The sequence below is a fragment of the Nerophis lumbriciformis genome, linkage group LG10, assembly GCF_033978685.3.
Source record: "Nerophis lumbriciformis linkage group LG10, RoL_Nlum_v2.1, whole genome shotgun sequence".
Taxonomy (NCBI): Eukaryota; Metazoa; Chordata; class Actinopteri; order Syngnathiformes; family Syngnathidae; genus Nerophis; species Nerophis lumbriciformis.
Genome location: NC_084557.2, coordinates 54985692 through 55012242, shown reverse-complemented (window position 1 = coordinate 55012242; position 26551 = coordinate 54985692). Strand labels below are relative to the sequence as shown.

The 26551-nt window shown below is 40.3% G+C and overlaps 1 protein-coding gene across 3 annotated transcripts in view; it reads left to right on the top strand.

The window, feature by feature from the left end:
- LOC133612078 (protein shisa-like-1a) overlaps nt 1–26551 on the top strand; it is a 69340-nt gene that overhangs the window by 29331 nt on the left and 13458 nt on the right. For all 3 annotated transcript variants that reach the window (XM_072914015.1, XM_061969246.2, XM_061969248.2), the window contains exons 2-3: nt 21491–21681; nt 24352–24565. In XM_072914015.1, coding sequence (XP_072770116.1) covers nt 21491–21681; nt 24352–24565 — 405 coding nt within the window. The remainder of the gene's footprint in view (nt 1–21490; nt 21682–24351; nt 24566–26551) is intronic.

Genomic DNA, 26551 nt, shown 5'->3' with positions numbered 1-26551 from the left:
TCAAAGGTCCACTTTAATTAGAGCAGAGCGCCGTGAATGCAGCAATTATGGCCTGGACTTTATTTAGCTAAATCACAGAGGAATGGCCGTTCATTGGAAGCAGGAGATAAATGAAAGCAGAAAAAGAAAAGGTAAATGGAGCTTTCAATATCCACATGGCCTTTATTGTTAAGTAACTAGTAACTAATATGTATTATTAAATATGAAATATTTATTAATAAGTATGTCATATTTATTATTAAGTATGTCATATTTATTATTAAGTATGTCATATTTATTATTAAGTAACTAGCACACATGACAACCCATAACCAATGTTGTAATGGCGCGAAGGAGCAAACCGCTCAATCAGCATTAATACCACTAAGTTAAGTAATAGTAAAGAAGAGTATGGCAAGTGTAATGCTAGTTAGAATCCTACTTGGTAAATTGAATTGAGTTGTTTTGATGTTTTTGATTTTAAATATTTTATTTCAAATATGCAAAAAACAAGAACAAGCCTGATCAATACAGTGTTATAGCCTGATCAATACAGTGCTATAGGCTGATCAATACAGTGTTATAGCCTGATCAATACAGTGTTATAGCCTGATCAATACAGTGTTATAGCCTGATCAATACAGTGTTATAGCCTGATCAATACAGCATTATAGCCTGATCAATACAGTGTTATAGCCTGATCAATACAGTGTTATAGCCTGATCAATACAGCATTATAGCCTGATCAATACAGTGTTATAGGCTGATCAATACAGTGTTATAGCCTGATCAATGCAGTGTTATAGCCTGATCAATACAGTGTTATAGCCTGATCAATACAATGTTATAGCCTGATCAATACAGTGTTATAGCCCGATCAATACAGTGTTATAGCCTGATCCAATACAGTGTTATAGCCTGATCAATTCAGTGTTATAGCCTGATCCAATACAGTGTTATAGCCTGATCAATGCAGTGTTATAGCCTGATCAATACAGTGTTATAGCCTGATCAATACAATGTTATAACCTGATCAATACAGTGTTATAGCCTGATCAATACAGTGCTATAGGCTGATCAATACAGTGTTATAGCCTGATCAATACAGTGTTATAGCCTGATCAATACAGTGTTATAGCCTGATCAATACAGTGTTATAGCCTGATCAATACAGCATTATAGCCTGATCAATACAGTGTTATAGCCTGATCAATACAGTGTTATAGCCTGATCAATACAGCATTATAGCCTGATCAATACAGTGTTATAGGCTGATCAATACAGTGTTATAGCCTGATCAATGCAGTGTTATAGCCTGATCAATACAGTGTTATAGCCTGATCAATACAATGTTATAGCCTGATCAATACAGTGTTATAGCCCGATCAATACAGTGTTATAGCCTGATCCAATACAGTGTTATAGCCTGATCAATTCAGTGTTATAGCCTGATCCAATACAGTGTTATAGCCTGATCAATGCAGTGTTATAGCCTGATCAATACAGTGTTATAGCCTGATCAATACAATGTTATAACCTGATCAATACAGTGTTATAGCCTGATCAATACAATGTTATAGCCTGATCAATACAGTGTTATAGCCTGATCAATACAATGTTATAGCCTGATCAATACAGTGTTATAGCCTGATCAATACAGTGTTATAGCCTGATCCAATACAGTGTTATAGCCTGATCAATTCAGTGTTATAGCCTGATCCAATACAGTGTTATAGCCTGATCAATGCAGTGTTATAGCCTGATCAATACAGTGTTATAGCCTGATCAATACAATGTTATAGCCTGATCAATACAGTGTTATAGCCTGATCAATACAGTGTTATAGCCTGATCCAATACAGTGTTATAGCCTGATCAATACAGTGTTATAGCCTGATCCAATACAGTGTTATAGCCTGATCAATTCAGTGTTATAGCCTGATCCAATACAGTGTTATAGCCTGATCAATACAGTGTTATAGCCTGATCCAATACAGTGTTATAGCCTGATCAATACAGTGTTATAGCCTGATCAATACAGTGTTATAGGCTGATCAATACAGTGTTATAGCCTGATCAATACAATGTTATAGCCTGATCAATACAGTGTTATAGCCTGATCAATACAGCATTATAGCCTGATCAATACAGTGTTATAGGCTGATCAATACAGTGTTATAGCCTGATCAATACAGTGTTATAGCCTGATCAATACAGTGTTATAGCCTGATCAATACAGTGTTATAGCCAGATCAATACAGTGTTATAGCCTGATCAATACAGTGTCATAGCCTGATCAATACAGTGTTATAGCCTGATCAATACAGTGTTATAGCCTGATCAATACAGTGTTATAGCCTTATCAATACAGTGTTATAGCCTGATCAAAACAGTGTTATAGCCTGATCAATACAGTGTTATAGCCTGATCAATACAGCATTATAGCCTGATCAATACAGTGTTATAGCCTGATCCAATACAGTGTTATAGCCTGATCAATTCAGTGTTATAGCCTGATCAATACAGTGTTATAGCCTGATCAATACAGTGTTATAGGCTGATCAATACAGTGTTATAGCCTGATCAATACAGTGTTATAGCCTGATCAATACAGTGTTATAGCCTGATCCAATACAGTGTTATAGCCTGATCAATACAGTGTTATAGCCTGATCAATACAGTGTTATAGCCTGATCAATACAGTGTTATAGCCTGATCAATACAGTGTTATAGGCTGATCAATACAGTGTTATAGCCTGATCAATACAGTGTTATAGCCTGATCAATACAGTGTTATAGGCTGATCAATACAGTGTTATAGCCTGATCAATACAGTGTTATAGCCTGATCAATACAGTGTTATAGGCTGATCAATACAGTGTTATAGGCTGATCAATACAGTGTTATAGCCTGATCAATACAGTGTTATAGCCTGATCAATACAGTGTTATAGCCTGATCAAAACAGTGTTATAGCCTGATCAATACAGTGTTATAGCCTGATCAATACAGCATTATAGCCTGATCAATACAGTGTTATAGGCTGATCAATACAGTGTTATAGCCTGATCAATGCAGTGTTATAGCCTGATCAATACAGTGTTATAGCCTGATCAATACAGTGGTATAGCCTGATCAATACAGTGTTATAGCCTGATCAATACAGTGTTATAGCCTGATCAATACAGTGTTATAGCCTGATCAATACAGTGTTATAGGCTGATCAATACAGTGTTATAGCCTGATCAATACAGTGTTATAGCCTGATCAATACAGTGTTATAGGCTGATCAATACAGTGTTATAGGCTGATCAATACAGTGTTATAGCCTGATCAATACAGTGTTATAGCCTGATCAATACAGTGTTATAGCCTGATCAAAACAGTGTTATAGCCTGATCAATACAGTGTTATAGCCTGATCAATACAGCATTATAGCCTGATCAATACAGTGTTATAGGCTGATCAATACAGTGTTATAGCCTGATCAATGCAGTGTTATAGCCTGATCAATACAGTGTTATAGCCTGATCAATGCAGTGTTATAGCCTGATCAATACAGTGTTATAGCCTGATCAATACAGTGGTATAGCCTGATCAATACAGTGTTATAGCCTGATCAATACAGTGTTATAGCCTGATCAATACAGTGTTATAGCCTGATCAATGCAGTGTTATAGCCTGATCAATACAGTGTTATAGCCTGATCAATACAGTGGTATAGCCTGATCAATACAGTGTTATAGCCTGATCAATACAGTGTTATAGCCTGATCAATACAGTGTTATAGCCTGATCAATACAGTGTTATAGCCTGATCAATACAGTGTTATAGCCTGATCAATACAGTGTTATAGCCTGATCCAATACAGTGTTATAGCCTGATCAATACAGTGTTATAGCCTGATCAATACAGTGTTATAGCCTGATCAATACAGTGTTATAGCCTGATCAATACAGTGGTATAGCCTGATCAATACAGTGTTATAGCCTGATCAATACAGTGTTATAGCCTGATCAATACAGTGTTATAGCCTGATCAATACAGTGTTATAGCCTGATCAATACAGTGTTATAGCCTGATCAATACAGTGTTATAGCCTGATCCAATACAGTGTTATAGCCTGATCAATACAGTGTTATAGCCTGATCAATACAGTGTTATAGCCTGATCAATACAGTGTTATAGGCTGATCAATACAGTGTTATAGCCTGATCAATACAGTGTTATAGCCTGATCAATACAGTGTTATAGCCTGATCAATACAGTGTTATAGCCTGATCAATACAGTGTTATAGCCTGATCAATACAGTGTTATAGCCTGATCAATACAGTGTTATAGCCTGATCAATACAGTGTTATAGCCTGATCAATACAGTGTTATAGGCTGATCAATACAGTGTTATAGGCTGATCAATACAGTGTTATAGGCTGATCAATACAGTGTTATAGGCTGATCAATACAGTGTTATAGCCTGATCAATACAGTGTTATAGGCTGATCAATACAGTGTTATAGGCTGATCAATACAGTGTTATAGCCTGATCAATACAGTGTTATAGGCTGATCAATACAGTGTTATAGCCTGAAGAGTCATTATAACACAATGAAAACAATGGAGAATAAAAACAAAAAAAGTAAACAAAATGATCAATGGACTGTCTTTTTTCATTTGTGTTTGTTTACATATTTGAAAAGGAGTGAGAAGAAGTTGACATTTATTTAATCATCATCAATCATAATCAATCATTAATGACTCTCCCACACCTTTTTCTTTCAATCATAAATGACTCTGAGTTACAACGACTTGTTCACTCTATGTTCACTCTATGTTCACTCTATGTTCACTCTATGTTCACTCTCTGTTCACACTATGTTCACTCTTTGTTCAAACTTAATGAACTTGTATATACATACATGATCAATATATCCATATATATGCACACTACCACTCGTGGTCATGCCACACCATTACCACTAATAATCATGCCACACCATTACCACTAGTGATCATGCCACACCATTACCACTAATGATCATACCACACCATTACCACCTGTGATCATGCCACACTATTACCACGAATGGTCATGCCACACCATTACCACTAATGATCATGCCACACTATTACCACGAATGGTCATGCCACACCATTACCACTAATGATCATGCCACACTATTACCACTTGTGATCATGCCACACCATTACCACTAGTGATCATGCCACACCATTACCACTAGTGACCATGCCACACTATTACCACTAGTGGTCATGCCACACCATTGACACTAGTGATCATGCCACACCATGACCACAAGTGATCATGCCACACCATTACCACTAGTGATCATGCCACACCATTACCACTAGTGATCATGCCACACCATTACCACTAGTGATCATGCCACACCATTACCACTAATGATCATGCCACACTATTACCACGAATGGTCATGCCACACCATTACCACTAATGATCATGCCACACTATTACCACTTGTGATCATGCCACACCATTACCACTAGTGATCATGCCACACCATTACCACTAGTGACCATGCCACACTATTACCACTAGTGGTCATGCCACACCATTGACACTAGTGATCATGCCACACCATGACCACAAGTGATCATGCCACACCATTACCACTAGTGATCATGCCACACCATTACCACTAGTGATCATGCCACACCATTACCACTAGTGGTCATGCCACACCATGACCACAAGTGATCATGCCACACCATTACCACTAGTGATCATGCCACACCATTACCACTAGTGATCATGCCACACCATTACCACTAGTGATCATGCCACACCATTACCACTAGTGGTCATGCCACACCATGACCACTAGTGATCATGCCACACCATTACCACTAGTGATCATGCCACACCATTACCACTAGTGATCATGCCACACCATTACCACTAGTGATCATGCCACACCATTACCACTAGTGGTCATGCCACACCATGACCACTAGTGATCATGCCACACCATTACCACTAGTGATCATGCCACACCATTACCACTAGTGATCATGCCACACCATTACCACTAGTGGTCATGCCACACCATGACCACAAGTGATCATGCCACACCATTACCATTAGTGGTCATACCACACCATGACCACTAGTGGTCATGCCACACCATTACCACTAGTGATCATGCCACAGCAGCAGCACCACTGCCTCAATGGGCAGCCCCACACTATTCTGTAACACTAACCCTAACCCTAACCCACACTATTCTGTAACACTAACCCTAACCCTAGCCCCACACTATTCTGTAACACTAACCCTAACCCTAACCCACACTATTCTGTAACACTAACCCTAACCCTAGCCCCACACTATTCTGTAACACTAACCCTAACCCTAGCCCCACACTATTCTGTAACACTAACCCTAACCCTAACCCACACTATTCTGTAACACTAACCCTAACCCTAGCCCCACACTATTCTGTAACACTAACCCTAACCCTAACCCACACTATTCTGTAACACTAACCCTAACCCTAGCCCCACACTATTCTGTAACACTAACCCTAACCCTAGCCCCACACTATTCTGTAACACTAACCCTAACCCTAGCCCCACACTATTCTGTAACCCTAACCCTAACCCTAGCCCCACACTATTCTGTAACTCTAACCCTAACCCTAGCCCCACACTGATCTGTAACACTAACAACCCCTTCTTCATCTCTCTACCTCTGTAATAGCATGTACCTACAGGTAAAAGCCAGTAAATTAGAATATTTTGAAAAACTTGATTTATTTCAGTAATTGCATTCAAAAGGTGTAACTTGTACATTATATTTATTCATTGCACACAGACTGATGCATTCATGGCACCCCAAACCATCACTGATGGTGGAAACTTTACACTAGACTTCAGGCAACGTGGATCCTGTGCCTCTCCTGTCTTCCTCCAGACTCTGGGACCTCGATTTCCAAAGGAAATGCAAAATTTGCATGGTTGGGTGATGGTTTGGGGTGCCATGTCATCTGCTGGTGTCGGTCCACTCTGTTTCCTGAGATCCAGGGTCAACGCAGCCGTACACAACACAGCACAAAATCTACCCGTGCCTGGTTTACGGACCATAGTATTTCTGTTCTAAATTGGCCCGCCAACTCCCCTGACCTTAGCCTAGGGTTAGGGTTAGGGTTAGGGTTAGGGTTAGGGTTAGGGTTAGGGTTAGGGTTAACCCTAACCCTAACCCTAACCCTAACCCTGGATCTCAGGAAACAGAGTGGACCGACACCAGCAGATGACATGGCACCCCAAACCATCACCCAACCATGCAAATTGTGCATTTCCTTTGGAAATCGAGGTCCCAGAGTCTGGAGGAAGACAGGAGAGGCACAGGATCCACGTTGCCTGAAGTCTAGTGTAAAGTTTCCACCATCAGTGATGGTTTGGGGTGCCATGTCATCTGCTGGTGTCGGTCCACTCTGTTTCCTGAGATCCAGGGTCAACGCAGCCGTCTACCAGCAAGTTTTAGAGCACTTCATGCTTCCTGCTGCTGACCTGCTCTATGGAGATGGAGATTTCAAGTTCCAACAGGACTTGGCGCCTGCACACAGCGCAAAATCTACCCGTGCCTGGTTTACGGACCATGGTATTTCTGTTCTAAATTGGCCCGCCAACTCCCCTGACCTTAGCCCCATAGAAAATCTGTGGGGTATTGTGAAAAGGAAGATGCAGAATGCCAGACCCAAAAACGCAGAAGAGTTGAAGGCCACTATCAGAGCAACCTGGGCTCTCATAACACCTGAGCAGTGCCAGAAACTCATGGACTCCATGCCACGCCGCATTAACGCAGTAATTGAGGCAAAAGGAGCTCCAACCAAGTATTGAGTATTGTACATGCTCATATTTTTCATTTTCATACTTTTCAGTTGGCCAACATTTCTAAAAATCCCTTTTTTGTATTAGCCTTAAGTAATATTCTAATTTTGTGACACACGGAATTTTGGATTTTCATTTGTTGCCACTTCAAATCATCAAAATTAAATGAAATAAACATTTGAATGCATCAGTCTGTGTGCAATGAATAAATATAATGTACAAGTTACACCTTTTGAATGCAATTACTGAAATAAATCAAGTTTTTCAAAATATTCTAATTTACTGGCTTTTACCTGTATACTTCTTTTTGAACTGCTTTATGTTTGGACATTGCTTTAACTCATAGTTTCACTCCACAAATTGACATACAAGAACTTTTAATGGTCGTTCTATAACTAAGCATTTTGAATTTAAATTCCCCCTTAAATTGTAAACCCCCCCCCCCCCCCCCCCTCCCCCCTCTGGTGTGCTGAACCTTTTTGAATACTTCCTAGGAGTTTATTTATTTTGGCTTTATACATTATTTGTGCATTTTGATACCAAAAAATAGTATTAAATGTGAATATTTGTGAGTGTAAGAATAGTGAGTGAGTATGGTCCAGATATCCAAGCTTGTTGATTATGCTCTTTTCTGAAGTATACTTATTGAGTTTAAAATGATTCCCCCAGACTTCCACACAGTCGGTTAAGTATGGTAAGACTAATGAACAGTAAAGAATGTGGAGTGATTTGTGATCCAGAACCTGCTTTGCTTGATTTATTACTGAGATGCTTCTTGGCAGCTTAGATTGTTCATGTTTTATATTCTATTTCCACTTCATTTCATCGTCAATGTAACTCCAAGGAATTTGATTTCAAAAAGCCTTTCAATATCCACCCCATCTATTTGTATCTGCACCCTTGTTTCACCTGTCCTCTTTCCAAACTGCATTAACTTAGTCTTAGTCAGCTTTAATGACAATTTATTAAAGTCAAACCAAGTTTTTAGTTGACTCATTTCTTCCATAATGACTTCCTGCAATTGATTGAAGTCATCCCCTGAACAAAACATATCAGTGTCATCAGCAAATAAGACTCATTTCAATAATGGAGACACTTGACATATATCATTGATATACAGGATGAACACTTTTGGCCCCAACACTGACCCCTGGGGGACACCACAAGCAATGTCCAAACACCATGAACAGCAACTTCACAAACTGTTGTCTCTTATTAAATTACTTTTAAGCCAGTCTAGTACAACATTCCATACTTGTACATTTTATTGATGAATGGTTAATTGTGTCAAATGCTTTTTCTAGATCAATAAATATTCCATACATTGCATTTTGTTTCTTTTCTATGGCATTTGTGATTTCTTCTATTGTTTCAATGATTGATATTGATGTAGATCTGTTTGATGTAAACCCATATTGACATTTCATGCTTTTCTAGACATGCATCTAACCTCTTATTCAATAGTTTTTATAATATTTTAGAGAATTGTGCAAGTAAACGGGTCTGTAGTTTGTGAAGTGGTGTAGTTTTAAACAGAGATATAACTTGAGCTATTTTCACTTCATTTGGAAATGTGCCGGTTTGAAATGACAAATTCCAGATATCTGTTAATGGTTTTGATATTCCTGTAATGACCTTTTTCACCAATGCCATACTAATGTCATTGCAGTCAGTGGACATTTTCTTCTTACATTTCTTTACAATATCCATCACTTCTTCTTCACCCGCTGCATTTAAAACATAGAATTGGGATTTCTCTCCAACAATCCCTCCATATTTTTACCAGTTGTCCCTGGATCTGGGATTTTTTCTGCAAGTTGGAGTCCAATACTTACAGACAATTAAAGGCATTAGCCACATCTTCAATATTATCATTTCCTTTGGTGTGGGGTGTTTCCCCACAAATTTGGTCATTATCTTGCAGTCGGCTTTGGATATTTGAAAGAGTTGGCGGACAACTGGAGTAAGACCGGTGAAGTCTTTGCTCTCAGCAGGTAGAACACAGCAAGCAGACGCAGGCTTTGTGAGCGCTCTCTCATGTGAGCGCTCACAAAGCTAACAAACATTAGCGCTGTGAAAGACAAACAGGCTACCCGTGTCTGCAGTGCACAATCACTCAGGCACTTTATACAGCCTTGATGGCGCTATGGCAACCTCAGGCCCTTTATACAGCCTTAATGGCGCTATGGCAACCTGGCTTTGTCATCCTTGCCCTGCATCTTTTACTGTACTCCTTTTATTATTTGATGTTCCACTCACCCCCCACATGACGTAAATGTCTCCCAGGCAACATCAAGCCACCAGACCAAAACAGCCCTCTTGGTCTTTATTTAGAATATTTGATCTGGAAAATGTATTCAGTTGACGACTGATCATACAAACAAAGGAGGTGCAGTTCCTCACTCCAGCTCCCAATGAAGAAGCACTCACTCTTTTGTTAGTGCTCACATCAGTTGTGGTCAACACTGGCAATAAAAAGAAGAAGAATGTTCTAGACACTTCAGTCTTGTTGCACAGTCCCAGTGCTGGTGCTCTTCATGACATCTTGGCTGTAAATCTCCTCTGGTGAGCTCACACATGATCCAGTCTTGTGATGCTGGCTTTAGTACTTGGGCAGTTAAAGGGAGCATCAATGAGTCGTGCAGCAGAATACTGATTAGATGCTGGTACTTGAACTTTACTTTACTGATTAGATGCTGGTACTTGAACTTTACTTTACTGACTAGATGCTGGTACTTGAACTTTACTTTACTGACTAGATGCTGGTACTTTAACTTTACTTTACTGATTAGATGCTGGTACTTGAACTTTACTTTACTGATTAGATGCAAGCAAATATCTCATTGTTCAGAAAGTGCAGATTCCAAACTTGAAACTGTCCTACAGGAGGCTTAAAGGGGAACCATTATGCAAAGCCAACGTGTTCACCGATTGGTACTAGGGTTGTCGCTATAACAATAATTTGGCATCGTTACCAACATGTATATCAATACTTTTCGCTACTTTTCCAAATAAGGGGAACTACGAAAAAGTGTCCATTTTGGCTTTATTTTAACAGAAAATCTTACAGTACAATAAACATGTTTCCTATTGCACTCAAAAACAATTATAGAAGGTTCAAATATAAATTAACTTGGGTGAGATGTTGAAATGTTTTTGCGGACTGGGGCCGATCTCAAAGTTCGACACCAGGTGTTATTGAAAAAAAGGAAGGTCATAAGCGTCCATCGTTAAGGAGTCCTCGGGGGAGTTCTTCAGAACAGCCTGTTCCTGATAGCGTCAAGGCCATTCGAGGGAGTCAAATCGTAGATTAAGATGTTGTTTTCTTCGAGCAGTCAAAACAATGACATTCCCGCTCTGTGTCTGTACTGGTTCTCTCAAATTCAATTTAATTATTCCTTCTCAGCAAGCTTCTCCATGATGAGATCCATTTTGCGATTCAAATCAGAAATTGTTCCCACAGCCCGACCCAATCCTTCCATTGCGATGAACAGCCGTTGGGCTCCTTGAGTGGCTTCCATCGTCTTCCGAATTTGACGATACACCAGAGCAATGCCCAGCCCAATTAGCAGGTGCCCCGCATGAGTCTCCATTTATCCCCGGAGTCTCTCATGTACCCCGCAGCAATGGTTCCATCAGGGCAGCCAGGCTCCCCCAAACCTCTTTTCCTTGTCGAAAAGACTTTGTCAATTGCGTCGAGAGTCCAGCTGATCATATCCATGTTTGATGTTTAGATTTGAGGACAGCGCAAAGAAAGAGGCTTCAAAAAAGTTCAGACAGGACAAGGACACAAGAAAGCAAGCAGGGAAGGAGGGAGCGGAGAAAAATGTGACCGTCCTCACCAAGAGGCAAGACAGAAAAACAACTTGGTCAAATCTTTGTAAGGTAGATATTGTGCATAAATATATTTACTTTGTTTTGTATTGAAATTGCTGACCTTGTGATGTCTTTTGTATTAGTGGCTGTGTTGTTGTTTTTGTCTGAGAGTAACTCTGGCGATCAAAGATCATGCAGCGCTAAATTCGACCAGTAGAGGGCATTGACGCTACACCTTAGGTTTAATTGTGATGAGTCACAGACATTGTGCGCAAGGTTTAATGTGGATTTTGGTTAATTTCTACATGCGTTAATTGTGTGAATGTATTAACACTAAACCTTTCATTTTATTTATTTAAAATACACAATGGAGGCTGATAATATCCCATTTTACTTGCAGTGTAAACAGTCAGCTGGAGAAAATCAGATCTAAAAAAAATTCTGATTTGGGCCACTTTGGTAGTCTAAGTCTTACAGGAGGGTGTTTTTTTTATTATTATTGAGGGCCAATTAAAATGATGGCTGCTTGTAACCACGGCTTAAAAATATATATTGCAATCTATATTGCAGCCTCCTGCGATAATGACGCATATCAATAAATATTATTTGACATATAATTAATAAAGGTTACAAAGGCTTTTAATGTAAGTGTTGACGTATGTGTCAACATATTTCCAGTTATATTATTTCCTCAAAACTTATTATCCTTCTTGCTAATTTTGTGTTAATACCTGGTTACTTTATGTTGTAACATGGTTCTATCTACACTTGTAATAATTGTTTTCTCTAAAGGCATACATGTGTGTAAATATGGCCAAGGACACGCATTATTGTGGGTTCCTGCACCTCATCTTCATCACTAAAGGACAAATCTCATCTGTGGGAGAGAATTCCTCTCACATTTTCAAGTATGTTTCTTTTTGGAGTGGTCAGCTTGAAGCGTCTCTCTGTCTCGGACTCCCTCCAGGTCATGTGACATGAGTGTCTGCTAGGATTCTGCTTATCTTGCCTCTGATTGGCCAGTCTGCAATGTTTGGCCCTAACCTTAGCCAATTTTGACTCATCATAGGAACACCAAGCAACCATCATGGATGTTCTCATTCATCCATCATAGGAACACCAAGCAACCATCATGGATGTTCTCATTCATCCATCATAGGAACACCAAGCAACCATCATGGATGTTCTCATTCATCCATCATAGGAACACCAAGCAACCATCATGGATGTTCTCATTCATCCATCATAGGAACACCAAGCAACCATCATGGATGTTCTCATTCATCCATCATAGGAACACCAAGCAACCATCATGGATGTTCTCATTCATCCATCATAGGAACACCAAGCAACCATCATGGATGTTCTCATTCATCCATCATAGGAACACCAAGCAACCATCATGGATGTTCTCATTCATCCAGCTCGTTGCATTTTCTCCATATTTTTTTGCCTGGATTCACAGTCCATTTTCTCTCTATGCAGCTTGTAGCTTTGATGTAAGCTACCTTGCTACATGGCTCTAAACGTAGCTAAGCTACAGAAAAAGCTACCTGTTAAAAAAGTAGCTAAGCTACTGGAATATGTAATTAAGCTACGTAGCTTAGCTACATGTAGCTTGTTACTGCATACTATGTAACATGGAATTGCCTGCAGTCGTCTGCAGGTGAGGTCAGCAGGTGAGGTCAGCAGGTGAGGTCAGCAGGTGAGGTCTGCAGGTGAGGTCAGGAGGCTGATACAGCTCCGCCCACATTTTTGAGCTAAAAGTGGGCGTTCCAAAATGGTTAAAAACAAGTCTAAAATGACTACTGTGTCTATTTTGATCATTTTTAGGCTGAGAACTCTGTGCCTATGTTGTCGGCACTAGAGTGGCCTTTTAATATTTGAAAACACACAACTTGCACAGGCCTCGTTCCTCACTTTCAAAAAGCCCCAAATCTTTCCTTAATCAAACCTCTGACAGATTTGGGTTCTCCCGCCGTGCTGCGACAAGAGTGTAAGAGTCCCAGCGGTGGTTTGTTGCAGTAATTGGTCATTTAATACCTCCTTCTGAAGTGTTTGATCACTAGAAACTTACTTTAATACCTCCTTCTGGAGTGTTTGATCACTAGAAACTTACTTTAATACCTCCTTCTGGAGTATGTGATCACTAGAAACTTACTTTAATACCTCCTTCTGGAGTGTTTGATCACTAGAAACTTACTTTAATACCTCCTTCTGGAGTGTTTGATCACTAGAAACTTACTTTAATACCTCCTTCTGGAGTGTTTGATCACTAGAAACTTACTTTAATACCTCCTTCTGGAGTGTTTGATCACTAGAAACTTACTTTAATACCTCCTTCTGGAGTGTTTGATCACTAGAAACTTACTTTAATACCTCCTTCTGGAGTGTGTGATCACTAGAAACTTACTTTAATACCTCCTTCTGGAGTGTTTGATCACTAGAAACTTACTTTAATATCTCCTTCTGGAGTATGTGATCACTAGAAACTTACTTTAATACCTCCTTCTGGAGTGTTTGATCACTAGAAACTTACTTTGATACCTCCTTCTGGAGTATGTGATCACTAGAAACTTCCTTTAATACCTCCTTCTGGAGTGTTTGATCACTAGAAACTTACCTTAACTTACTTTAATAACTCCTTCTGGAGTATGTGATCACTAGAAACTTACTTTAATACCTCCTTCTGGAGTATGTGATTACTAGAAACTAGAACCTTACTTTAATACCTCCTTCTGGAGTGTGTGATCACTAGAAACTTACTTTAATACCTCCTTCTGGAGTGTGTGATCACTAGAAACTTACTTTAATACCTCTTTCTGGAGTATGTGATCACTAGAACCTTACTTTAATACCTCTTTCTGGAGTGTGTGATCACTAGAAACTTACTTTAATACCTCCTTCTGGAGTGTGTGATCACTAGAAACTTACTTTAATACCTCCTTCTGGAGTATGTGATCACTAGAACCTTACTTTAATACCTCTTTCTGGAGTATATGATCACTAGAACCTTACTTTAGTACCTCCTTCTGGAGTGTGTGATCACTAGAAACTTACTTTAATACCTCCTTCTGGAGTGTGTGATCACTAGAAACTTACTTTAATACCTCCTTCTGGAGTGTGTGATCACTAGAAACTTACTTTAATACCTCCTTCTGGAGTGTGTGATCACTAGAAACTTACTTTAATACCTCCTTCTGGAGTGTTTGATCACTAGAAACTTACTTTAATACCTCCTTCTGGAGTATGTGATCACTAGAACCTTACTTTAATACCTCTTTCTGGAGTATATGATCACTAGAACCTTACTTTAGTACCTCCTTCTGGAGTGTGTGATCACTAGAAACTTACTTTAATACCTCCTTCTGGAGTGTGTGATCACTAGAAACTTACTTTAATACCTCCTTCTGGAGTGTGTGATCACTAGAAACTTACCTTAACTTGCTTTAATACCTCCTTCTGGAGTGTGTGATCACTGGAAACTTACTTTAATACCTCCTTCGGGAGTATGTGATCACTAGAAACTTACCTTAACTTACTTTAATAACTCCTAGTGGAGTGTGTGATCACTAGAAACGTACCTTAACTTACTTTAATACCTCCTTCTGGAGTGTGTGATCAATATAAATGCATGAGCTTCTTTGTGCAGGTTGTTAATCTTCCTCTTTAAACAGAGAGCAGCTCTGTGGTTGTTTTCTTTCTGTATATTTCAGTTTCATCACATCTGTTCTATCTTCAGAGCGTTCTGCCTCTGACACGACCCTGCAAACAAGCGTCACGGCGGCCAAGAGGTGAACTCTTAATATCAACAATGTGACTCCATGACAAACAATGTTGGGTGAAAGGAAAGACTTGATGGTGTTGTCACGTGCGCGTACACGGACCTCTGGCCAGGATGGAAACACATAAATAAAATGGCACTCTAACAAGTCTCTGGGGACTTGGGCTTTTAGAGAAGGGAACAGCTTGTCTAATCTAGCATGCTTTTAAAAGAGGAGGAGAAAACAGGCTGCTGTGTTGTAACACCAGGCTTTGACTATCAGGACTATCAGCTCCTGTTCTCCAGATAAGTTGTAACACCAGGCTTTGGGACTATCAGGACTATCAGCTCCTGGCTTTGGGACTATCAGGACTATCAGCTCCTGTTCTCCAGATAAGTTTTAACACCAGGCTTTGACTATCAGGACTATCAGCTCCTGTTCTCCAGATAAGTTGTAACACCAGGCTTTGACTATCAGGACTATCAGCTCCTGTTCTCCAGATAAGTTGTAACACCAGGCTTTGACTATCAGGACTATCAGCTCCTGTTCTCCAGATAAGTTGTAACACCAGGCTTTGGGACTATCAGGACTATCAGCTCCTGGCTTTGGGACTATCAGGACTATCAGCTCCTGTTCTCCAGATAAGTTTTAACACCAGGCTTTGACTATCAGGACTATCAGCTCCTGTTCTCCAGATAAGTTGTAACACCAGGCTTTGACTATCAGGACTATCAGCTCCTGTTCTTCAGATAAGTTGTAACACCAGGCTTTGGGACTATCAGGACTATCAGCTCCTGTTCTCCAGATAAGGCAACACGTGGCTGCCGGAACATTTGATACATGTTATTTGTTAGCTGGCCATCTTGTATTCATGCGGAGCCACACAGTCAAAGCTAGTTTTAGAAGTCTTAATAAGACTTGGGTCAATGTATCTTCTCAAACACATTGGATTGTTTTTCAGGGATGCTGGTCTACCTCTGATTTGTTTGAATTCTGAAGCAATGTACCAACAGCAAACACCACTAACCTGATCCGGGGTCAGTCATTAAAACCTTTACCTATTTCACAAGCAACATTTCAATATGGATGGCAAATGTTTTATTTTTCTAGCCGCTAATTCCTGCTTCTTAATATTGATAGACATACCTTATTTATTTTCAAGTTGGGATTCACCTGTGGTTTGTGCACACCCAGAGGGAAGGAAGACTCAAAACAAGACAAATACATACAATTACAACATGATACATCACACATGCATACAATTACATGATACATCACACATGCATACAATTACAACATGATACATCACACATGCATGCATACAACATGATACATCACACATGCATGCATACAACATGATACATCACACATGCATGCATACAACATGATACATCACACATGCATGCATACAACATGATACACCACACATGCATGCATACAACATGAGTTTCTCTATTCAACATGTTGGAAAATGAGTACAAAGAAGCAGATCTTATTTAATCCTACCCCTTTTCTTATTTATAGCTGTTGCTAACATTTTTTGTTCACTTTTTGTTCTCAATGTATTCACAATGTACTCCATAAAAAACATAAAAAAATTAATAAATATATGATAATCAGTGAAGTAAGTTGTATTTCTTATGGTGAGATAAATACCTTTATCAATAAGTTCAGAATGTTTATTAAATAGATAGACAGACAGACAGACAGACAGATAGATAGATAGATAGATAGATAGATAGATAGATAGATAGATAGATAGATAGATAGATAGATAGATAGATAGATAGATAGATAGATAGATAGATGGATAGACAGATAGATAGATAGATAGATAGATAGATAGATAGATATAGATATATAGATAGATAGATAGATAGATAGATAGATAGATAGATAGATAGATAGATAGATAGATAGATAGATAGATAGATAGATAGATAGATAGATAGATAGATAGATAGATAGATAGATAGATAGATAGATAGATAGATAGATAGATAGATAGTACTTTATTGATTCCCTCAGGAAAAATTCAGATTCTTAGTCTTTGTACTTTGTAAACACTTTGAGTTGGAACAGTTTCTTAAATTGGATCATATTAGTAGACTATTTGAGTTGAATCAATTCCATAATTAAAAGGTATTAAGTGCATACAAATGTTTAAAATGACATTTTCCTCTAAGGTTATATTTCTCCTCTTTTGTTAAGAATTGTTGGACGTGTTTGGCAAGCAGATTATAGTTTGTCTTCTGCATCATTTTAGCTGTTTGCTAATCCAGCATTTCAGCTAGCTAGCCAGCCATTATCCGTAGCATGTTTCTACAGCAAAACATTTGTAACCTTGCATTTCTGAATTCATTTTTAGTTTAAACGCTTAAACTATCCATCGGGAGTTTATCTGTGATTTGTCATTAATACGTTAATCGTTACATCTCGAGCTGGGGCTAACGTCATGTCCATAATCAGTAGATTAGCTTATGTACTTTTATTCCATCTATCAGTGTGTGCCATCTATCATGTTTTCCATCTATCAGTGTGTGCCATCTATCATGTTTTCCATCTATCAGTGGGTTAGGGTTAGGGTTAGGGTTAGCCTAACCCCAACCCTAACCCTAACCCTAACCCTAGTGAGCGACCTCATGGGCTTTCATATGGCGTTGTCTCCGGGTGGTTAGTGAGCGACCTCATGGGCTTTCATATGGCGTTGTCTCCGGGTGGCTAGTGAGGTTTGATGTGTGGAAGCTGCTGTCTCTGGAAGGGAGTCTTGCACCTTAGACGCCATATTTGTTTACACTGTGAGCTAAAGTGAGGTATATGAGGAAGGAGCGCTTGATTTGTTCACCTTAGCCTATGGGTAATCTCGCCTCATTTTGTATTGTTTATATAAGCAGTTTTTGTTTTTTGGGGGGATTTATCTTTGTTACATCATAATTCCTGATATCAGCCTGATAAATATCGTTCCAATATTTCTTGTGATGAAAGTGTTGAAGTTAGCTGTTTTTCCCCCACAATTGTGGTGGCACCACAACGTTTGGATATATTGAGTCTTGCAAATGGTCATCTCAGTGTTTTATTATCAACTAAAAGAGTTAATGTGAACACTGCAATATATTTTCCCATCTTGGTCTCTTCGTTTCTGACCCTGTTTGCTCCAAAAGGTCCAATCTCCCTCCTCCACATGGGGCTTTTTTTTTCCAGAAACAGTTAATAAACCCAGTGATGAAACAGGAAGAAGTGGCCATGCAAGACTTTGCTGAATTTGATCTACTACCACATTTTTCATGAGCAAAAAAAACCTCCTTCACAACACAAAGTCTGGAGACACATCATTCAATATGATGCATAAAGTGTCTGGAAACTTCTGACTGATACTGTAAGATTGTTTGCATTTTAGCGTTTTGAAGTGTTGAGGACTCATGTGTGAATAAAAGTTCAAGACAAGACACTTTTCAGTCTTTGTCAGACAAATATTCCCACCTTCAACATGATTGACGCACGGCAGATTTGTCTCACCTTAGCTCATTTCCTTTGCTGATATCAAAAGCAGAGCTAATATGTGATAAAGCCATATTCATTCATGTCAGAGTTTTCTAACAATAAAAGTATGGTGTACAGTGATGGAAGCATCTAACAATAATAGTATGGTATACAGTATTTCCTTAGCACATACAGTATACATTATACAGTATTTCTTTAGCACATACAGTATACAATATTTCTTTAGCACATACAGTATTTCTGTTTCGTTACTAATCTATTCCGAAAGGCATGAGAAAAATGTGTGCAAAAACAAAAGCAATTGTTCTTTTTAGAAATAATGTATCACGGCTAGTCACACCACGCTGTGCCTTATTTTCAGTTTCCTGGTGATTTTCTGGCTTTAGTGTTTGTTCCTGTCCTGTGCTCTTATTTTGGTGGCACTTCCTGCTGTTTTGGTGTTTTGTCGTAACCGCTTTACGCCTGCCTTTGAGCACTCTTCCCCTCACCTGTTGTCTGTCTGTGAAGAGCACTATTTAAGTGGAGCACGGGTTGGTGGAGACATTCTGCCAGGCGATGACAAGCGATACGTCGCAGGAGGTTGTAGTGATTTTAAGGATGCAGACTAACGAGGTAGCAGCATGCAGTAAAACAGGTCTTTATTAATTAAACTGACAAAACAAAAGGCGAGAGCAGAAGGGAAGTGTTTTGAACAGACACACTATGAAGAAAACACAACAAAACTGCTGACACCCAGCAAAACACTCGGGAAATGTGGAGCAGACGGCGTCCACAAAGTATGTGCGTACTATAGCTTGGCATCAAAAAAGGATGGTCTCCCATGAACAGACAATAATGTCCAGACAAAGCCACAGTCAACTTAAATAGTGTTTATCACAAACAGAAAACAGGTGAGGAGAAAAGTGCTCCAAGGCAGGCGTAAAGCGCTTAAGAAAAAACACCAACATAGCAGGAAGTGCCACCAAAATAAGAGCACAGGACAGTAATGAACACTAAGCCCAGAAAATCACCAGGAAACTGAAAATAAGGCACGGCGTGGTGTGACAAGCATAATGTAGAGTAGATCCAATTAGTGGCTTCGTACACATATTTAGTCTGTGGAACTCACAAATGTCATTTCACCAACTAGCTGCCTTGGAATTGCAATATGTTGACCTAACTTATCCTAGAAACTTGCATTTACACACTAAATATCTTTTACAGTGTACATACCATATTTTTCGGACCATAGGGCGCACCGGATTATAAGGCGCACTGCCGATAAGCAGGTCTATTCAGGTCTATTTTCATACAAAAGGTGCACCAGGTTATAAAGCGCATTAAAGCAGTCATATTATTATGATTATTTTCTAAATGTAAAAGACTTCCTTGTGGTCTACATAACATGCAATTGTGCTTCTTTGCTCAAAAAGTTTTACACACCATCTTCAACTCACTTTCTGAAAGTCGCTTTTTGGGCGGTCTTATTTACGTGCCTCCACTTGGACAGCGTCTTCTCCCCGTCATCTTTGTTGTAGCGGTGTAGCGTGCAAGGACGGTAGTGGAAGAAGTGTCAAAAGATGGCGCTAACTGTTTTAATGACATTCACACTTTACTTCAATCAATAACGGAGCAGCATCTCCTCATCCGTGGCTCACTAGTGCAACAACAACACCCGGAATGTGTCCCGTGAAAATCCATGTGACCAGAACTCTCTAATATCTAAAGTTCCTTGGGTGAATAATGTAAAGTCACTACACCGGTATGTTTTAGTGCTTTCATGGTGAGTTTACTGACAGATATAAGTAAGAACTTGACACTACTTTATATTAGAAATGGCAACAGCGGAGGATGAATGTCACATAACAAGAAGATAGAGAAAAAGAAGAAGCTTATCGATTACGGTGTCAGCACCGACAACAATGGCAGATGTGCGCATAATTTCAGGACTTATGCAGATCCCAAATACACATCTTCAGGTACCAGAAGGTAAGAAAAGTTGGTTTTGCATAATATTGCGAAACAAAACATGTCTGCTAATAGGTGCCACTTTGCGGTCCTTATACACACACCATAATAATACTGTATGTTGAAGCACAGTGCGTCTGACTACCGTAGCCGTAATGCTCCGACAATCCATCAAGCGATGTGGCATAATAGCTTACCAAAGTCGTACTAAAACATTTGGACAGATTTTTGAGCGCCGTGTGTAATGTTTTATATTCTCAATGGAACATTTAAAGTTTTGGTGGCATCATATTGCAGTCCACACATATCTCTTATGTGTGACTGCCATCTACTGGTCAACTTATGTACCAAATAAAATAGCTTTGAGGTTGGTGAGCACAAGCAGAATTATTCCGTACATTAGGTGCACCGGGTTATAAGGCGCACTGTCCATTTTTGAGAAAATGAAAGGATTTGAAGTGTGTCCTGTAGTCCGAAAAACATGGTAAGTACTTCCGTCAATGTGACAGTTTGCATTGGAGCCATCCCGTTATGGACACACCAACGGGCAGCTTCCAGAACAAAGCATGGGTGCTCACCGCCTCAGTCTCCAATCTTTGTCTTCTTCCCCATCAGGAGTCCTCCCTCCCAGCAGCAGTCATGTGACAGAAGCCCTCAGCATGCAGAGGATGACCAGCTCAAGCTGAAGAAGATTCCTGAAGACTGCAGCCGTCCTCCTTCCTCACATGATCAGGAGAAGATGACTATCACCAGTCGACAGTCCCTGAATGTCCTGACGCTCATCTTCCTCCTTCTGGCCACTGCAGGTCAACACTTCACTTCTTCTTTGCTTTTTACAAGATCCAATCTTACAAAAGCATTGATCAACTAAACACACCATGTTCAACTATTGGAAGTAAGTGGCAGGTGCCACAATAGTCTTTTAATCTGTGTTCAACTATTGGAAGTAAGTGTCAGGTGCCACAATAGTCTTTTAATCTGTGTTCAACTATTGGAAGTAAGTGTCAGGTGCCACAATAGTCTTTTAATCTGTGTTCAACTATTGGAAGGAAGTGTGTCAGGTGCCACAATAGTCTTTTAATCTGTGTTCAACTATTGGAAGGAAGTGTGTCAGGTGCCACAATAGTCTTTTAATCAATGTTCAACTATTGGAAGTAAGTGTGACAGGTGCCACAATAGTCTTTTAATCTGTGTTCAACTATTGGAAGTAAGTGTGACAGGTGCCACAATAGTCTTTTAATCTGTGTTCAACTATTGGAAGTAAGTGTGACAGGTGCCACAATAGTCTTTTAATCTGTGTTCAACTATTGGAAGTAAGTGTCAGGTGCCACAATAGTCTTTTAATCTGTGTTCAACTATTGGAAGTAAGTGTGACAGGTGCCACAATAGTCTTTTAATCTTGCCTTGAATTGAGAGACCTTTAAAAGTCCTCTACTTGTAAAACACCATCATGAGATTCATGCCACTGAGTTACGTTCCTCTCCAAAAGTGTGTGTGTCTCCAAGAAGTGCTATTACTTACATACACACTGTCATTTGCGCATAGTAGATCAATGCCACCTTAGCTACAATGCTAACATTACATTATAACAACAATGACAAAGATTAATTAGCCTATTCTGCAAAGAGAAGCAAAATTACAAAATGTACTGCTTCCACTGTAGATCACTTACATGTCGGTGGCAGAGCTTGAGGATTCATCTTTAGATGTGTAATGAAGCCTGATTTTGTTTATTTTTACAAAAGTTAATTGTGGGACATTTAAGAGCACAGTGTAACCTCGATATACAAACCTAATTGGTTCTTAAACAGGGTTATTCAATAGAAAAGTTTGTATATTGAAGCAAATTTCTCCATAAGAAACATGAATATTGGGTTCCAGCCTTGACAAAAGTCCATGTTTTAGTAAAAGTTTGTACACACTATCGTCTCAAGCTGTTGTGAGAGGCTTCTATCGTCTCAAGCTGTTGTGAGAGGCTTCTATCGTCTCAAGCTGTTGTGAGAGGCTTCTATCATCTCAAGCTGTTGTGAGAGGCTTCTATCATCTCAAGCTGTTGTGAGAGGCTTCTATCATCTCAAGCTGTTGTGAGAGGCTTCTATCATCTCAAGCTGTTGTGAGAGGCTTCTATCATCTCAAGCTGTTGTGAGAGGCTTCTATCATCTCAAGCTGTTGTGAGAGGCTTCTATCATCTCAAGCTGTTGTGAGAGGCTTCTATCATCTCAAGCTGTTGTGAGAGGCTTCTATCATCTCAAGCTGTTGTGAGATGCTTCTATCGTCTCAAGCTGTTGTGAGAGGCTTCTATCATCTCAAGCTGTTGTGAGAGGCTTCTATCATCTCAAGCTGTTGTGAGAGGCTTCTATCATCTCAAGCTGTTGTGAGAGGTTTCTATCATCTCAAGCTTTTGTGAGAGGCTTCTATCATCTCAAGCTGTTGTGAGAGGCTTCTATCATCTCAAACTGTTGTGAGAGGCTTCTATCATCTCAAGCTGTTGTGAGAGGCTTCTATCATCTCAAGCTGTTGTGAGAGGCTTCTATCATCTCAAGCTGTTGTGAGAGGCTTCTATCATCTCAAGCTGTTGTGAGAGGCTTCTATCATCTCAAGCTGTTGTGAGAGGCTTCTATCATCTCAAGCTGTTGTGAGAGGCTTCTATCATCTCAAGCTGTTGTGAGAGGCTTCTATCATCTCAAGCTGTTGTGAGAGGCTTCTATCATCTCAAGCTGTTGTGAGAGGCTTCTATCATCTCAAGCTGTTGTGAGAGGCTTCTATCATCTCAAGCTTTTGTGAGAGGCTTCTATCATCTCAAGCTGTTGTGAGAGGCTTCTTTTGTCTCAAGCTGTTGTGAGAGGCTTCTACCATCTCAAGCTGTTGTGAGAGGCTTCTATCATCTCAAGCTGTTGTGAGAGGCTTCTATCATCTCAAACTGTTGCTGGCGGCGTCGTCTGAATTTGAAGCTGCAGCCTTAAAAGCAAATGCAGAAATGCACTTTCAAACAGCGACTTAATTAAAGCATCAAATTAATTGTGTGAAAAGGCGAGCCTCATAATAACATATTTACTGTAAATACACACAATATAACATGTTTACTGTAAATATACACACATAATAACATATTTACTGTAAATATACACACATAATAACATATTTTATGTAAATATACACATATAATAACATATTTACTGTAAATATACACACATCATAACATATTAACTGTAAATATACACACATAATAACATATTTACTGTAAATATACACACATAATAACATATTAACTGTAAATATACACACATAATAACATATTTACTGTAAATATACACACATCATAACATATTTACTGTAAATATACACACATAATAACATATTTACTGTAAATATAGACACATAATAACATATTTACTGTAAATATACACACATCATAACATATTTATTGTAAATATAGACAGCATTTTCATCCCCTCTCAACTCTCCCACCGTTTCAGCGCTCTCCGCTCATTACCGAGTGTGCGAGCCTTACTCCGACCACAAGGGGCGCTACCACTTTGGCTTCCACTGCCCCCGCCTGTCAGACAACAAGACCTACATGTTCTGCTGCCACCACAACAACACTGCCTTCAAGTACTGCTGCAACGACACCGAGTTCCAGATGGTCATGCAGGTCAACATCACCACCAGCGGGGACGGATATTCACACAAGTGAGTCATCAGCACTTTATACAAGAATCTCATTTAGCACTTTGACCACTGCACACTGCTGCTACCACTACACCCTCTTCACAGCACAGTGCTGCTACCACTACACCCTGCTCACCGCACAATGCTGATACCACTACACCCTGCTCACTGCATAGTGCTGCTACCACTACACCCTGCTCACTGCTCACTGCTGCTACCACTACACCCTGATCACTGCTGCTACCACTACACCCTGCTCACTGCACAGTGCTGCTACCACTACACCCTGCTCACTGCTCACTGCTGATACCACTACACCCTGCTCACTGCTGCTACCACTACACCCTGCTCACCGCACAGTGCTGCTACCACTACACCCTGCTCACTGCACAGTGCTGCTACCACTACACCCTGCTCACTGCACAGTGCTGCTACCACTACACCCTGCTCACTGCACAGTGCTGCTACCACTACACCCTGATCACTGCACAGTGCTGCTACCACTACACCCTGCTCACTGCACAGTGCTGCTACCACTACACCCTGCTCACTGCACAGTGCTGCTACCACTACACCCTGCTCACTGCACAGTGCTGCTACCACTACACCCTGCTCACTGCACACTGCTGCTACCACTACACCCTGCTCACTGCTCACTGCTGCTACCACTACACCCTGATCACTGCTGCTACCACTACACCCTGCTCACTGCTCACTGCTGATACCACTACACCCTGCTCACTGCTGCTACCACTACACCCTGCTCACCGCACAGTGCTGCTACCACTACACCCTGCTCACTGCACAGTGCTGCTACCACTACACCCTGATCACTGCACACTGCTGCTACCACTACACCCTGCTCACTGCACACGGCTGCTACCACTACACCCTGCTCACTGCACAGTGCTGCTACCACTACACCCTGCTCACTGCACAGTGCTGCTACCACTACACCCTGCTCACTGCTGCTACCACTACACCCTGCTCACTGCACAGTGCTGCTACCACTACTCCCTGCTCACTGCATAGTGCTGCTACCACTACACCCTGCTCACTGCACAGTGCTGCTACCACTACACCCTGCTCACTGCACAGATGGCTCAAAAGTCAGATGTAATATTTAGGTGCATTTTCTGGGTGTGGTCGCGGGCAACCAGCTGGTCTTGGATACGGGGGCTAAGACTAGCCAAAAATATTCCCCGCAATGCTCTCTACTCCCAGCCACTCTCTGCCGCCAGGATGCGGAAAGAGATTGAGTGATCCGCTACAGAGGAGGACCCGTGGCGTGTAGAGAGGAGGCGGCCGCCTGCCTCTTGTTCCCTCACGGGGGATCGAAGACGCTGCGCAGCTCAGCAGAAAATAGGGGTAGGCTGGAACGAAGTCCGGGTTTGCTGTCACCAGTGTTGGGACTAACTGTAACGCCGTTACTTTCGGCGGTAAATAGTAATCTAACACGTTATTTTTTATATGCAGAAACTCAGTTACCGTTACTACATGATGCGTTACTGCGTTATTTTACGTTATTTTTTATGTAGTATCGGCTAGAAACTGAGAAGATCTGAGTGTGTTTTACTGCAGCGCTGCGGAATAGGCGACCGGAAAAGAAGCGTGCGCTGTGTGTGTGTGTGTGTGTGTGTGTGTGTGTGTGTGTGTGTGTGTGTGTGTGTGTGTGTGTGTGTGTGTGTGTGTGTGGGAGGGGGCGTGTCTGTGTCTGTCATGGCAGAGCCAGAAGTCGAGTTTCTTAAAATGGAGATATTCTCACTACTTTTCTTTTGTCGACCACAAAGAAAAAGAACATTTTAGTTAAATGTAAGTTGTGTCTTGGATCAATGATCCTATCCTAGCAATTCAAATCTGCTGAAACAGCTACAAAAGCAAAATGCTTCCACGAAGCTAGTAAAGAGACACACACTTCACCTCCACCTCCAACAGCAACTGGATTTTAACGAGCCACTGCGCACTGAAGGTACACACACTATGTCAATTCTCTTATATACTCTTTCA